The 15,326-nt window shown below is 35.9% G+C and overlaps 2 protein-coding genes across 6 annotated transcripts in view; both read left to right on the forward strand.

The window, feature by feature from the left end:
* LPCAT2 (lysophosphatidylcholine acyltransferase 2) overlaps window positions 1-15,326 on the forward strand; it is a 118,729-nt gene that overhangs the window by 55,602 nt on the left and 47,801 nt on the right. The window lies entirely within an intron of this gene.
* On the forward strand, window positions 1,646-7,291 carry CAPNS2 (calpain small subunit 2). The gene has a single exon (XM_064383075.1). It carries the CDS (start codon window positions 5,989-5,991, stop codon window positions 6,742-6,744), a length of 756 nt encoding a protein of 251 aa, XP_064239145.1. The 5' UTR covers window positions 1,646-5,988; the 3' UTR covers window positions 6,745-7,291.

The following is a 15,326-nucleotide window of genomic DNA, read 5'->3' on the forward strand; positions in this document are numbered from 1 at the left end:
AATTCACCCAGGTATACAATTCAGTATTTTTTTTGTAAATTTACCAACTTGTGCAGTTATCAACTTTAAAGCGATTTTAGAACATTTCCATCACCCCAGTAAGATTTTTATGTAATTAACTATTAATTCTTGCCACTACTTATGTCCTGGCCCTAGGCAACCACTAATCAACTTTCTATCTCTATAAATTTGCCTTTTCTGGACATTTTGTAGAAATGGAATCATATAATATATGTCTTTGTGTCTGGCTTCTTTCACTTAGCATAATGTTTTAAGGTTTATCTATCTTGTAGCATGTATCAGTCATCATTTTATTGCTGAATAGTATTCTTCTATGTGAATATATCATATTTTGCTTATCCATTCACGTTGGTGAACATTTAGGTTGCTTCCACTTTTGAACTATTTTAAATAATGTTTTTAATAACATTGTGTGTCGTTGTATACTTTTTAAGTTCCATAACTTTGTTCTCCAAATTGGGACTAAATTATCCATCAGGTGTGGCTTCTCTCTATACTACAATTTTTTTTTTGCAGATATGGATGGTAGAGTTCCCATAGACAGCAATTAAGGTTGCTATTAATGTTCTAATAAGTAGCCATAGGGGATTAAATCATCCAGAGGAGAAAAACCTTGTTAATCTAATACTAGCCTTTTATTTTGTGATGGCTTATGAGAAACTGTTGGCCAAATGCCTTCCATCTTCACAGAAAATAAATGAGAAGAATTGGATTTAAACCACAGGGAGAAAAAAAAAAACACTTCAGACGGGCACAAGGAGGCACATTTTATATGGCAGTCGATATTATCAAGTTAATTTGCAATATTATAAAAACAAAGTCCATGTGATTTTCTCTGAGAGGAGCTTATATGAATGGGTTTAAATCTGTCCTAAAAGGAAGACAGTTCTTTTGTGATACTTTTTCTGAGTGGTTAAAGAAGACATTTGGCTTTTGGTGTTCACAGAGGCCATTTCATTGTGCCCATTAGAAATAAAATCAGTCGTTGCAAAGTTTTACACAAACCATTCGGTGTGGCAGAGGACAGGACATTACTCCCATGTCCTGGACAGAGCAATGTTGCCTGGCTACTATTCCCTCCCTAGTAAAAGCTAGAATAATCATTATTTAATTCTAGAGTTAAGTAATTTCCAAAGTAATTTCACATCTCTTTTTTTTCTTTACATTTAAGCTCTCAGTAGTTTTATAGTTATTAGTAAGAGAGACTCTGCCACATAGCAGTTCAAAGCCCTTTCCAAACTGATTCCATCTTATTGATCTCTCTTTAGCTCTCAACACTCCTAGCAATGGAGTCTTATCGCATCATACTATTCACCATCTCTTGAATACCTTATAACCTTTAGCACCTCTGTATTTTTGCTATACTGTCCTTTTATATCCCTTATCTATTTTGAGAACTCTGACTCAGCCTCTGGTCAGGTCTACACATTATATCTTCTATAGGTAAATGTTCTCCTTTCCTTTGCCTCATTAGAATTCATTGATCCCTTTTTGGGTGCCCATACTAGTTTGATATCGCAGGACAATGTATTTGCTGCATGACCTTGGATAGTAGCTTAACTTTTCTTGAGTTTTTCTTACCTTATCTGAAATACATTTGTATCTTTCAGAGGAATTCAATGAAACCTAAACACTAAACCATATTATATACAAATATAATAGATTAGTATTAATAGTAGAAATGTAAACATAGACTTCAGATTATAATTATACCGGTTTCCTTGATTCTTGAGCATAGCCATCCTGCTTTATTCACCTTTGTAACCTAACCACTGAGCCCAAGTCCTGATACGTAATAAATCACATTGAATCATTAGAAGTAAGCAAGGGAGATAATATTGTTATCATTTGCATTTGAAATTGAGACCCCAAATGCTAAGTGATATAATGACTTAATTATTAAGTCCTAACCACTTTTCCTCAAGTTCACCAATAGAACTTTCAGCAACCTCTGGACTTGTACTCTGACTTGTAACCACTACTTCAAGGTAGGATTTCTCAAAGTATCTTCTGGGACTACCTGTTACAGACTGACTTCTGAAGATGCTTATTAAAAATGTAAAATCAAATCTCAAAAATATAATGTTGAGGGGGAAAAAGCCAGACACATAAAACCAGAAGTGAAAGAGAAGACATTGCTGCCAATTTCACAGAAATAAAAAGGATGATGAGTGAGTACTATGAACAACTGTATGCCAACAGATTGCATAAGCTAGATGAAATTGTCAAATTCCTGGAAACACACAATCTATCAAGACTGAATCATGAAGAAGGAAAACATATAAATAGACCTATAACTAGCAAATATATTGAATCAGTAACCAAAAACCTCCCAAAAAAGAAAAACCCAGGACAAGTTGGCTTCACTGGAAAATTCTACCCAACATTGAAAGAAGAACTAACACCAGTTGTTTTCAAATTTTTCCAGATAATTAAAGAACAGGGAATACTTTATGATTCATTCTCTGAGGCCAAAGTCAGATAAAGACACTAAGAGAGAAGAAAACTATAGACCAATATGTCATATGAATATGGATGCAGAAATCATCAACAAAATAGTAGCAAACAGAATTCAGTAGCACATTAAAAGTATTATATACCATGATCAAGTGGGATTTATTCTTGGAATGCAAGATGTTCAATATATGAAAATCAATTAATGAAACACAGCATATTCTCAGAATGAAGGGGAAAAATTACGTGATCATCTCAATGGTTGCAGAAAATGCATTTGACAAAATTCGCTACTCTTCTATGATAAAAACACACAACAAACTAGAAGGAAAGTATCCCAACATAATAAACACATAAATACCATATGTGAAAAGTTCATAGCTAACATTATGTTCGGTGATGAAAGAATGAAAGCTTTTCCTCTAAGATCAGGAATATGACTAGGATGCCCACTCTCATGCTTCTACTCAACATGGTACTGGAAATCATCACCAAAACAGTTAGGCAAGAAAAAGAAATAAGAGGCATATGAATTGGAAAGGAAGAAGTAAAACTATCTCTGTTAAGAAATGATATGATCTTAGTCTCAGAAAACCCTACAGATCCCACCCCCCTCCCAACACACACACATACAAAAAACAGAACTAATTAAGGGGCTTAGCAATGTTACAGGATATAAAGTCAACACACAAAAACCAGTTGCATTTTATACACCAACAATGAACAATCCTGAAAAGGAAACTAAGAAAACAATTCCATTACAATGGCATAAAAAAAGAATAAAATACTCAGGAATAGACTTAATGAAGGAAGCTAAAGACTTGTACACTGAAAACTACAAAGCACTGCTAAAAGAAATGAAAGAAGAGACAAATAAGTAGAAAGATATTCCATGTTTATGGATTAGAAGACAATATTAAGAGTCAGTACTCCTCACAGTGATCTACAGAGTTAAAGCAATCCTTTGCAAAGTCCCAACTTTTTTTTATGAAAATAGAAGATTCCATCCTAAAATCCGTAGATGGATTCAAGAATTCATCCTAAAATCTATCCTGACATTCAAATTCAAGGAACCCTGAATAGCCAAAACAATCTTGAAAAAGAAAAAAGAAGTTAAAAACTTTGTTTGTTGTGTGTTTTTATCATGACAATTCCTCATTTCAAACCTTACTACCAACCTACAGTAATAAAAACAGTGCAGCACTTGTTTCAATAAAGACATATAAGCCAATGGAATAGAATAGAGAACCCATAAATAAACTCTTCTGTATAAGGTCAAATGATTATCAACAAGAGTGGTCTTGGCCATTCTTGGTCAAGGACAATCTTTTCAACAAATGGTGCTGGGAAAATTATATATCCACATGTAAAAGAATGAAGTTGGACCCTTACCTTACACATACACAAAAGTTAATTCAAAATGGATCAAAGATCTAAACATAAGAGCTGAAACTATAAAACTCTTCGATGAAAACAGTGGAAAAGCTTCATGACATTGGATTTCCCAATGATTTCTTGAATATTACACCAAAAGAAAAAATAGCTAAAGAAAAATAGATAAATTGAACCACATACAAATTTTAAACTTTTGTGCATCAGATGACGCTAACAACAGAGTGGAAAGGTAACCTACAGAATGAAAGAAAACTTTTACAAATTATATATCTGATAAGGGATTAATATGTAGAATGTTTAATGAACTCCTGCAACTCAACAACAATACAAACTCCACAAGTAACCAGATTTTAAAATGGCCAAAAGATTTAAATAGACATTTTCCCAAAGATCTTCTTTGACCAGTAAATATTAATACATTAAAAGATGTTCAACATCATTAATCATTAGGGAAATGCAAATCAAAACCACAGTGTTATACCACTTTACACTCATTAGGATGATTATTATTAGAAAACAAAACAACACTAAAAGAGAAAATAACAAGTGTTGGCAAGGATATGGAGTAATTGGAACTCTTGTGTATTGCTGGTGGGGATGTAAGTGGTACAGTCAATATGGTAGTTCCTTAAAAATATAAAAATAGAATTATCATATGATTCAGCAATTCTACTTCTTGGTATATACCCAAAAGAATTGAAAGCAAAGATTCAAACAAAGATCTGTATACCCGTGTTCATAGCACCATTATTCACAATAGCTTAAAAACCCAAGTATCCACCAATGGGATAATGGAAAAACAAACTGGGTATATTCATACAATACAATATTATTCATCATTAGAAAGGAAGGGAATTCTGACAGATGCTACAACATGGATGAATCTTGAAGAAATTACGCTAATTTAAATAAGCAAGTCACAAAAGAACAAATACTGTATTATTCCACTTGTATAAGGTATACAGAGTAGACAAGTCATAGAGATAGAAAGTAGAGTGATGATACCAGAGGTGGGGGAAGGGAAGAATGAGAGTTAAAGGGTACAGTTCCAGTTTGCCAGATGAAAAAAGTACTGAAGATAGATGGTGGTGATGGTTGCATAATGCAAATATACTTAATGCTACTGAACTATATATTTAAAAATGGTTACAATAGCACATTTTATTGTATGTATACTTTATCATAATTTTAATATGTTTAAAATTTTTACAGTGAAAAAGGAAGACACAAAAGAGTCTGTACTGTCTGATTTAATTTATTTAAACTGCTAAAATAAATCTATGGTGTTAGATGTCAGGACAGTGGCTATCCTTAGAAGAGGGAAGTAACTGGAAAGAAGTATGAAGAGGCTTCCATGATGCTGGTGATGTTCTATCTCTTGATCTGGATGCTCTAACATGGATGTTCAGTCTGTGAAATTCTTTGAGCTATCCATTTATGATTTATATTATACTTTTTTCTATATGAATATTAGACTTCAAAAAAGATTTTAGCAGTGTCAGTCACAGACCCCACAGCAGACCTATGGAATCAGAATCTCTGGGAATGGGAACTCAGGGCTTTGCATTTAAAAAATCTCTTTTCTAAGTTTTTCTTAAGACTATTGGATTTTGAGACTGTTCGCTAAGGGAAGAGGATTAGATAAATATTCTTCCAGTGCTCCAGATTTCTTCAATTCTATCCTAACAATAAGTATTTCCTGGAAAAGAAATTTTTTATTTTCTTGAGTCATTTACCTTCTTCCTGTTAGGAAAATGCACACATTTTTTAGGTGCTAAGACAGAGGACTAAGAAATCAGTGACATAAAAATGCATAGTTTAATATTTTTTCTTTGAAACTATTATCCTAAGGTGTCATACATAGTATAATTTATGAATATCTGAAAGAGTGAAAACAGTTTTATTGAGGCCTTGTAAAATATGGCAGGTGCTAGGACCTCATGGAACTCAGTATCTTCAGTAGGATGTGAAACATCACATCATGAGGCGTGGTGCAGTGTCAGCAGGTAAAGAAAAGCCAGTTCTTCCACATGTAAACGACTTGAACTCCATTTCATCTTTTTTCATACCATCTCCAAGATTTCAGCAGCTTTCACACTTGCTTGTTAAACTGAAAGCATGTTTCTTGCAAAGGCTGTATTGGAAGGAGCAGATCAAGGTCTTGGAGAAGCTCTTGGAGGCCTCTTTGGAGGAGGTGGGCAGAGAAGAGGAGGAGGAGGAGGAGGAGGAAATATTGGAGGGATAGTTGGAGGAATTGTGAATTTTATCAGTGAGGCTGCAGCAGCTCAGTATACTCCAGAACCACCTCCTCCTACTCAGCAGCATTTCACCAATGTAGAAGCCTCAGAAAGTGAGGAAGTTAGGCGATTTCGGCAGCAATTTGCACAGCTGGCTGGACCAGACATGGAGGTGGGTGCCACTGACCTGATGAATATTCTCAACAAAGTCCTTTCTAAGCACAAGGATCTGAAGACTGATGGTTTTAGTCTCGACACCTGCCGGAGCATTGTGGCTGTCATGGACAATGACACGACTGGGAAGCTGGGCTTTGAAGAATTTAAGTATCTGTGGAACAACATCAAGAAATGGCAGTGTGTTTATAAGCAGTATGACAGGGACCATTCTGGGTCATTGGGAAATTCTCAGCTGCGGGGAGCTCTGCAGGCAGCAGGCTTCAAGCTAAATGAACAACTTTACCAAATGATTGTCCGCCGGTATGCTAATGAGGATGGAGATATGGATTTTAACAATTTCATCAGCTGTTTGGTCCGCCTGGATGCTATGTTTCGTGCCTTCAAGTCGCTGGATAGAGATACAGATGGACTGATTCAAATGTCTCTCAAAGAATGGCTACAGTTAACCATGTATTCCTGAAGTGGGCACTGAGAAGTCAAGACCCTCCCTGGAGGACTGAAAGCCTTGTCATGCTGTACACAGTTGCTGATACCCTGTGCAACAGCTGTCATTTCCTGGCGAGCTCTTTCACAACCCTACATATTTCTGATCATGTGCTGCCTTTTACTGCTGAATTAAAACAGATATTGCATGAAAAATGTTCTGAGTGGTTTGTATATCAGCTTTTTGAGATTTGGATTTATATGGACTTACATATATATGATGGGGAGGGTGTGGGATAGAGTTCTAATGAGTAGATTTTAAAAGGTGTTGCTTATTTGGTGAATAAATTTCAAGGAGTAGGAACTTTATCATTGTTGTTATTGCTGTTAAGAATGATTTTTTAAAAATCCTAGAATAAATCAAGAAAGCCCTCAGGAGATACATTTTTCTTTTTAAAAAGTTGAGGAGAGAAGTTCAAAATCTGTTTTTCTTATAATTTTACACCTGGTCTTTCCATTATGCAAAAAAATGAAGTGCTTTTTAGGAAACACATTTAACTGTAAAGAAACAGGTTCAGATAGTGAAATTAAGCAGTTTTACATAAGGGTAGCATTTTTTTTTTTTTTTTTTTTTAGAGTTCTTTGTTTTTTATTGATACATGATATTTTACATGTTTATGGAGTACATCTGAGTGTTTGTTACATGCATGGAATGAGTAATAACCAAGCCAGGGTAATCTGGGATATCCATCACCATGCATGTATGCATGTTTCTCATTTTTGGGTGTTGTTATCATTTCCAGTCTTCTCTTCCAGTTACTTTGCAATGTACATAATAGTATTGCTACATATGATCACCCTAGTCTACTATCAAACATTAGGATTATTTCTTCAATGTAACTGCATGTTTATATCCATAAACAACCTCTCTTTACCTCCCCTTCCCAGTTCCTGATATCTATCCTATTCTTGATGTCCAAGGGTAGCATTTTTTTGAATGATGGAGCTACTATCTAAAATTCTAAAGTTCTTTAATTCTGTTTCTTTAGTAAAAAAAAGCACATAGCAATTTTATTTTGTTCTGATACATTTGTAAAGAGAATTAAAGACACTGGGGAATAAAACAGTATACTCATAGTTTAAAAATGGCTCTCACTGCCTTAATGAATCAGAATGTTTGCTCTTATGCATACTTCATACAAAACCAGGCATGCCCTGCCGATGTTAGCCAGCTCTTGTCATGTCTTGTCCTGCCTTAGAGCAAGGAAAATTCTTTTGTTCATCTTTGAAAACTACAGGCAGGAAAAAACAGCAAACAAAAGAAAAAAAAAAAGAAAAACACATGAACAGTAATCAGTTCAATGGAATGTAAAGCAATATAGAGAACACATATTGCTGACTATTGCAGTTGTTCTCAGCTCTGGCTGCAATTTGGAATCACTGGGAGAGCTCTTTAGGAATACTAACACTTGAGTCTCACTCCTAATATGTTAAATAAGACTCTTTAGAGGTGGGGCCCAGAGATGAATATTTTTAAAGCTCCTCAAGTGATTCTAATAATTAGCCAAGGTTGACAGCCTTGATTGCTTTAAAGCAGGCTGCCTCACAGTATTTTTCAAGCCTGTCTCAGCCAAAACTGAGGCCAAGCAGGAGAGTCAGTGTTGCCAGCATTCAGGAAAAGGAAGATAGAAATACCAAGAAACTGCCACCCAAAAGCTGGAGTAGTTGTGCCTTTCTTGTGTACAGAACTTGGTTTGACTCTATAATTTTGATAACAGGCTATTACAGCAGAGCAAACAGAATCCTGAATCCCAGTGCCAGTAGACACAGCTAGAAACGCTGCGTTTCTAAGTGCTCAGTTCCTCTGCCTGTTACTTAATTGGTCTCTAACCCTTCTTCACTGATTTTTAATGCATTGTCTCTATCCCAGGCTACTTTGGAGGGTGATCCCGAGTTTGCAGATAAATTCTTCCTTCCTCTTTGGACTCATTTAGAAGAAAGTTGCAACTATGGAAATGATGTAACTAGCCTGTTAACATCCCTCAACTTCCTGTTAGAAATCCCCAGTGAAGTCTGGAGCGGTTGGCATTTGGCCTTTGTGTTCACCATCATCACCATCATCTAATATTTATGAAACACCACACACATATAATTCTGAACTGAGCCAAGCACAGAGATCACATCCACTTTCCTCAGGGGACTTGTAATTTAACCTTGGTCTGGTATGCTACTTCGACCAGGTGTGGTTACATAAGAATGAGGCTGCTGCCAGCAACCACACATTAATATCAATCTCTCTATTCTAGAGTAAGTCCAGGAATATGTTAGGCGTGGATGTAGTAAAGTAGCCAAGAAAGGGGAAAGCTGCCAGACATCTTTTAAGGTCTCAGAATATTAGGTTTATAATTTAACCTTTCCACAGGATGGTTGTAGAAAGAACAAGGTAACCACATTTTTTTTTATTATACTTTAAGTTCTGTGGTACATGTGCAGATCATGCAGGATTGTTATATAGGTATACACATGCCTTTGTGGTTTGCTGCCTCCATCCCCCCTTCACCTACATTAGGTATTTCTCCTAATGTTATCATCCCTCCCCAACCTCCCCACCCCCTGCTATCGCTCCCCTAGCCCCCTACCCAACAGAACCCCAGTGTGTGATGTTCCTCTCCCTGTGTCCATGTGTTCTCATTGTTCAACACCCACTTATGAGTAAGAACATGCAGTGTTTGGTTTTCTGTTCTTGTGTCAGTTTGCTGAGAATGATGGTTTACAGATTCATCCACGTCCCTGCAAAGGACATGAACTCATCCTTTTTTATGGCTGCATAGTATTCCATGGTGTATACGTGCCACATTTTCTTTATCAAGTCTATCCTTGATGGTCATCTGGGTTGGTTCCAAGTCTTTGCTGTTGTAAACCATGCCAAAATGAACATACGTGTATGTGTGTCTTTATAATAGAACTATTTATAATCCTTTGGGTATATATCCAGTAATGGGATTGCTGGGTCAAATGGTATCTCTATTTCTAGATCCTTGAGGAATCACCACACTGTCTTCCATAATGGTTGCACTAATTCACACTCCCACCAACAGTATAAAAGCAGTCCTATTTCTCCACATCCTCTCCAGCATCTGTTGTCTCCAGATTTTTTAAGGATCGCCATTCTAACTGGCATAAGATGGTATCTCAATGTGGTTTTAATTTGCATTTCTCTAATGACCAGTGATGGTGACCATTTTTTCATATGTTTGCTGGTGACATAAATGTTTTCTTTTGAAAAGTGCCTGTTTGTATTCTTCACCCACTTTTTGATGAAGTTGTTTGTTTTTTTCTTGTAAATTTGTTTTAGTTCTTTGTAGATTCTGGATATTAGCCCTTCATCAGATGGGTAGCTTGTAAAAATTTTTTCCCATTCTGTTGGTTGCCAGTTCACTCTAATGATTGTTTCTTTTGCTGTGTGGAAGCTCTTAAGTTTAATTAGATCCCATTTGTCTATTTTGGCTTTTGTTGCCATTGCTTTTGGTGTTTTAGCCATGAAGTCCTTGCCTATGTCTATGTCCTGAATGGTTTTGCCTAGGTTTTCTTTCGGATTTTTATGGTGTTAGGTCTTATACTTAAATCTTTAATCCATCTGGAGTTAATTTTTGTATAAGGTGTAAGGAATGGGTCCAGTTTCAGCTTTCTGCACATGGCTAGCCAGTTTTCCCAACACCATTTATTAAACAGGGAATCCTTTCCCCATTGCTTGTTTTTGTCAGATGTGTCAAAGATCAGATGGTTGTAGGTGTGTGGCATTACTTCTGCGGCCTCTGTTCTGTTCCATTTGTCTATATCTCTGTTTTGGTACCAGTACCTTGCTGTTTTGATTACTGTAGTCTTATAGTATAGTTTAAATTCAGGTAGCACGATGCCTCCAGCTTTTTTCTTTTTGCTTAAGATTGTCTTGTCTATGTGGGCTCTTTTTTGGTTCCATATGAAGTTTAAGATGGTTTTTTCTAGTTCTGTGAAGAAGGTCAATGGTAGCTTGATAAGGATAGCATTGAATCTATAAATTACTTTGGGCAGTATGGTCATTTTCATGATATTGTTTCTTCCTAACCATAAGCATGGAATGCTTTTCCATCTGGGTAACTACATTTTTGTTCCTCACTTTATTGTAAATGTTTTATAAAAGTTAAAACAATCATCCCACACTAGGAGTGGTATTATTGCCCTTGCTCCTCAAGTTGAGGGATTACCCACTTTTACAATTCTCTTCCAGCAGCGTGCTAATGGAGAAACATCTTGAAATTACCTAAGTTTCTCTCCTGTTCTCTTCTGAACTTGTATAAAAGTAGCCTCAGACATCAGAGTGGATACTAGAAACTCAAAAATCTGGATTTTTCCAAGGACCAATAGCCTAGCAAGTGATTGAATTTCTTAGTTTTCATTTAATATTTGATGTTTTAAAGGCACATTTTCAGTTTTAGAAGCAGTATTTAACCTGACGCTTTTTTTAAAAATTACCTGTTCTACATGCAAGACTATTTATAGCCTGAGATTTATATAATATGATTCACATAACTCCATGCCGACATTTTCAAATTTCTAACATTAAGTAATTTAATCAATGTAGTAAATTGAAAATCATACTCAGTGATAAAAAGATGTGAAATTGTACATCTACATTTTGAAATTTCAAAATAATGTCATATGATTTTGAAAAGTAACTTTATCTTGATATAATCCACTAAATTTTATAAACTATAAAAAAGAAAAAAGAATCATGTGCTCTGTAACTAAGAACAGCAGACTTCCAAAAACATTCAAAATTTGCATGTGATCTTAAAGTCACTTTTAAAATATTTTTGAGTAGTGGTGCATGTGTTTTTAAAAGTTGGTTTATCTAGCCACCCAGTCAGAAATCTTATCAGTACTGACTGAGATGGTGTGGCTCAGACCTGTAATCCTAGCACTTTGGGAGGCTAAAGCAGGCTGATTGCTTTGAGCCAGGAGTTCAAGACTAGCCTGGGCAACATGGCAAAACCCTGTCTCTACAACAAAATACAAAAACTCCCCACAACTAGTCAGGCAAGTTGGTGCACGCCTGTAGTACCTGCTACTCATTAGGCTGAGGCAGAGGATCACTTGAGCCCTGGAGGTTCAGCCTGAGAGACATACATAAGGAGACCCTGTCTTGAAAAAACAATTTAAAAAAAAATCTTATCGGTAGTATTACACAACTACCCATATAGTGGGACTTAAAAAATATTTGTGGAGGCACTTACAAGGTACTGATATTTAATGTGCCTACTGATCTTGAAGAACCTTCAGAATATACTTAAATATTTTTAAAAAGCAATTCTGAAAGTTTTTATTCCTAGAAAATTGGTACAATTATGTATGTGGGTAGAAATATGCTCTTAATCAGAATATTCAGTTAAATAGAATACCTCTTCCCATACTGTTCTGCATAACTAAGAACTTACTGAATTTTAATAATAGTACTCCTTTGGATTTATAGATTATCTTTGAAGATGTGAAGACTTTTGTCTGTTGGTTGCTGCCAAGTAAATTCTGTTTTATGTAATCATTTTAAAATTATTTTGATGACATTATCTCTCATTTGCAGGGATGATATGTATCAGTTATAACACAACGAAGGAAAATTGTCCTTCTTCTTGGGAGTTTATCACTGCAAAATGTCTTCAAAACCATATCCTTAAATTTTGCTAAACATAAAAAGCTGTAAAGAGTATCTAATTCCACATGAAAAAAGATGTTGAATGAATTCAACTATGAAACAACTAGAAGGAACTGATACCTAAGAATCAGACACATAAGAATCGCTCCTTATTTTTTCAAGAGTTTTAAGTGCACTTTGGGAGGCCGAGGCGGGTGGATCACGAGGTCGAGAGATCGAGACCATCCTGGTCAACATTGTGAAACCCCGTCTCTATTAATACAAAAAAATTAGCTGGGCACGGTGGCGCGTGCCTGTAATCCCAGCTACTCAGGAGGCTGAGGCAGGAGAATTGCCTGAACCCAGGAGGCGGAGGTTGCGGTGAGCCGAGATCGCGCCATTGCACTCCTGCCCGGGTAACAAGAGCGAGACTCCGTCTCAAAAAAAAAAAAAGAGTTTTAAGTGAACAATATTTGAACAAGTAGCCTAGAACTTCCTGCTTGCCCTAAAAGCTGATGTTGTGTGACTGAGCAGATGAAAGGTGCTGGGGGGCCATGAGCTCGCAGTGACCTCCACCCAGACAAAACTCCATGCTTTTCTGATCCTGTTAACTTCCAGGAAAGGGATGGGATCCCCTGTCTGGAGTTTCTGTGAGACCATTATCCCTTCTATTTGCAGTTACTCAATGCAACTCCTTACTTCCAACTCTGGACTTCCCTGGGCTCCAGACTAGGACAGTTTATGGAGGGATTATGGCCTCCCTCCAAAGAACTGGCCTCTTCCTTTGAAATGTGGCCCTGAAATATTTTCAAGTCTAGATTTTTTTTTCTTAAGTTCATAATTCTTCCTGGGCACTTCGGTAGGTTTTTAAAGAAAAGAACCAAAGATTGTGGAATAATTCTTATCATGATACTGATTCAAAATTTAAGAATTAAAAATAGTATATTTTGCTGTATAATTTTTATCTGTTTGGGGATATATTTTATCAAGCTATTTATTTTAGTAAGTAGCCAGATTACCTAAATTTAATTGCAGGTATGGCAATAGTGAGTTTTGTGACCTCAAGAGAAACTTTTGTCTCATTTTTTTCATCGGTAACAATTAAGAAGTTGAATGGATGATTTATAAGATTCCTTCCAGTTCTAAATATTATTATTCTGAATTTGGAATCTTAACAGTGTTTGATTTACTAATCCAATAATATAATCTCTCAGAATAATTTTCATGCTGCTTTTTTCTTCACATTACCAGGATGATAACATCCAGATAATCTTGCGATCATCAAGAGTCTGCTTTAACATTCTTTTGTCATTCAAAACCTCTCATCTGTTGGTGAAAATTAGGGGTCCAGAATGTTACCTTGTTCTATGACTAGTGGATATATTACGAGTTTGTCACATTTCCATTTCTCCATCTGCAAAATAACTTAATGATGCTTGACCTGTGTTATGCATAGGATTTGGTAGTATAGATAAAAACTAGATGTCTCACAATAAAGATACAACATAAATTCAAAGGAGTATTTCCAATTATACAGACAATCTATAATAGTAACTTCAATGTCCATAAATCATTCTTAGATCTGTTCTTAAGAACTTCTATTTAAGACTTCTATGTTGCTTAGTGGAAAAAGCTAAGTGCGGAAGAAATGTATCTATGTTGAGCAATATAGCCATGGTTCAAGAACATCCTCAACCTCTAAGGTTCAGTAAAAACAGCCCTCCAGAGTGCATAAGAAAATTAAATGGTGGTGGCAAAGAAGGAAATGGTTTCCTTTAATACTCTGCCTTCTCTGAAACTTCTAGAGTGATTAAATGTAGATATTGACTGTGACAGTGGTTACCATGGTGTATACATTTGTCAAAACACATCAAAATAAACTGGGCGTGGTGGCACACGCCTGTAGTTCCAGCTCCTCTGGAGGTTGAAGTGGAAGAATCTCCTGAGACAAGGAGTTTGAGCTGTAGTGCGCTTATGATTGTGCTATGGATAGCCACTGAACTCCAGCCTGGGCAAGAGAGTAAGAGCATATCTCTAAAAGAGACAAAAAACACATTAAAACTGTACATTTTAAATGGATGCATCCTGTTGAATGTAAATATAATCAACACTAATAAAGCTGATTAAAGAAAAGAGTGGGGGAACAGCTCTCTGACAGACTGGTAATCAGACAAAAGGAAATCAGGTAACTTGAATATTTCAGGAATAAACCTTGTTGCTTTAGTGAAATCTCAAAACCTCTGTTTCTACTTTCTCTGGTGAGAAAATGAGATTAAATTATTATTCCTTTTAGTTTTCACCCTGCAGTAAGATAAAGTAATATGGTGAAAATGATTCTTAACTTTTTGAGTTTTGGTTATTTTGAGAAGCTGATAAAAGCTACAACATTTTTCTCTAGAAAGATGTCATAAAAATTGCATACCATTTCAGGGACTTCACAGCCCTCTCTTCCCCAAATTCATTCATGAAACCCCAGCAAAGAATGCTTGCCTTAGTGTTTTAAAGTGAAAGTTCTATAAACCTAGAGTAGTAGGTAAAGGTAGATGAGAAAATGTTATTTTGTTGTTGTTTTTAGCACTTGTCTCTGTGCTGGGGAATGAGAATACACTGTTACACAAAGAAAACAGCCCTTGCCTTTAAGGAACTTTTGATTAAAGTTCAGATACTTAGTCACAGTTGAATGTCTTACTCTTGTTGAGTCAAATATTATTATTAACCTATCAAATTAAGTACTGCCCTAGCTTTGTTGTTACTAGTTGATAGTTTATCTGGGAACTTACCACTTGAAAAATTTGCTGCCAAAATGATTCTAACACCTGGTATTATAATCAAGTACTTATTTACAGTTCTCTTTCTCCCTCCTCCTACCTTACCTCCACATTGCTATCTTTTTTTCTAACACTTCCATCTATTTGTCCTTTCTCCTCTGCTCCCTCTTTCTTTTTTAGTTC

The sequence above is a fragment of the Aotus nancymaae genome, unplaced genomic scaffold (genome assembly GCF_030222135.1).
Source record: "Aotus nancymaae isolate 86718 unplaced genomic scaffold, 86718_ANA_hifiasm-v0.15.2.pri h1tg000030l, whole genome shotgun sequence".
Taxonomy (NCBI): domain Eukaryota; kingdom Metazoa; phylum Chordata; class Mammalia; order Primates; family Aotidae; genus Aotus; species Aotus nancymaae.

Coding starts and splice junctions, on each gene's coding strand:
- CAPNS2 (XM_064383075.1), top strand. CDS start 5,989: ATGTTTCTTGCAAAGGCTGTATTGGAAGGAGCAGATCAAGGTCTTGGA.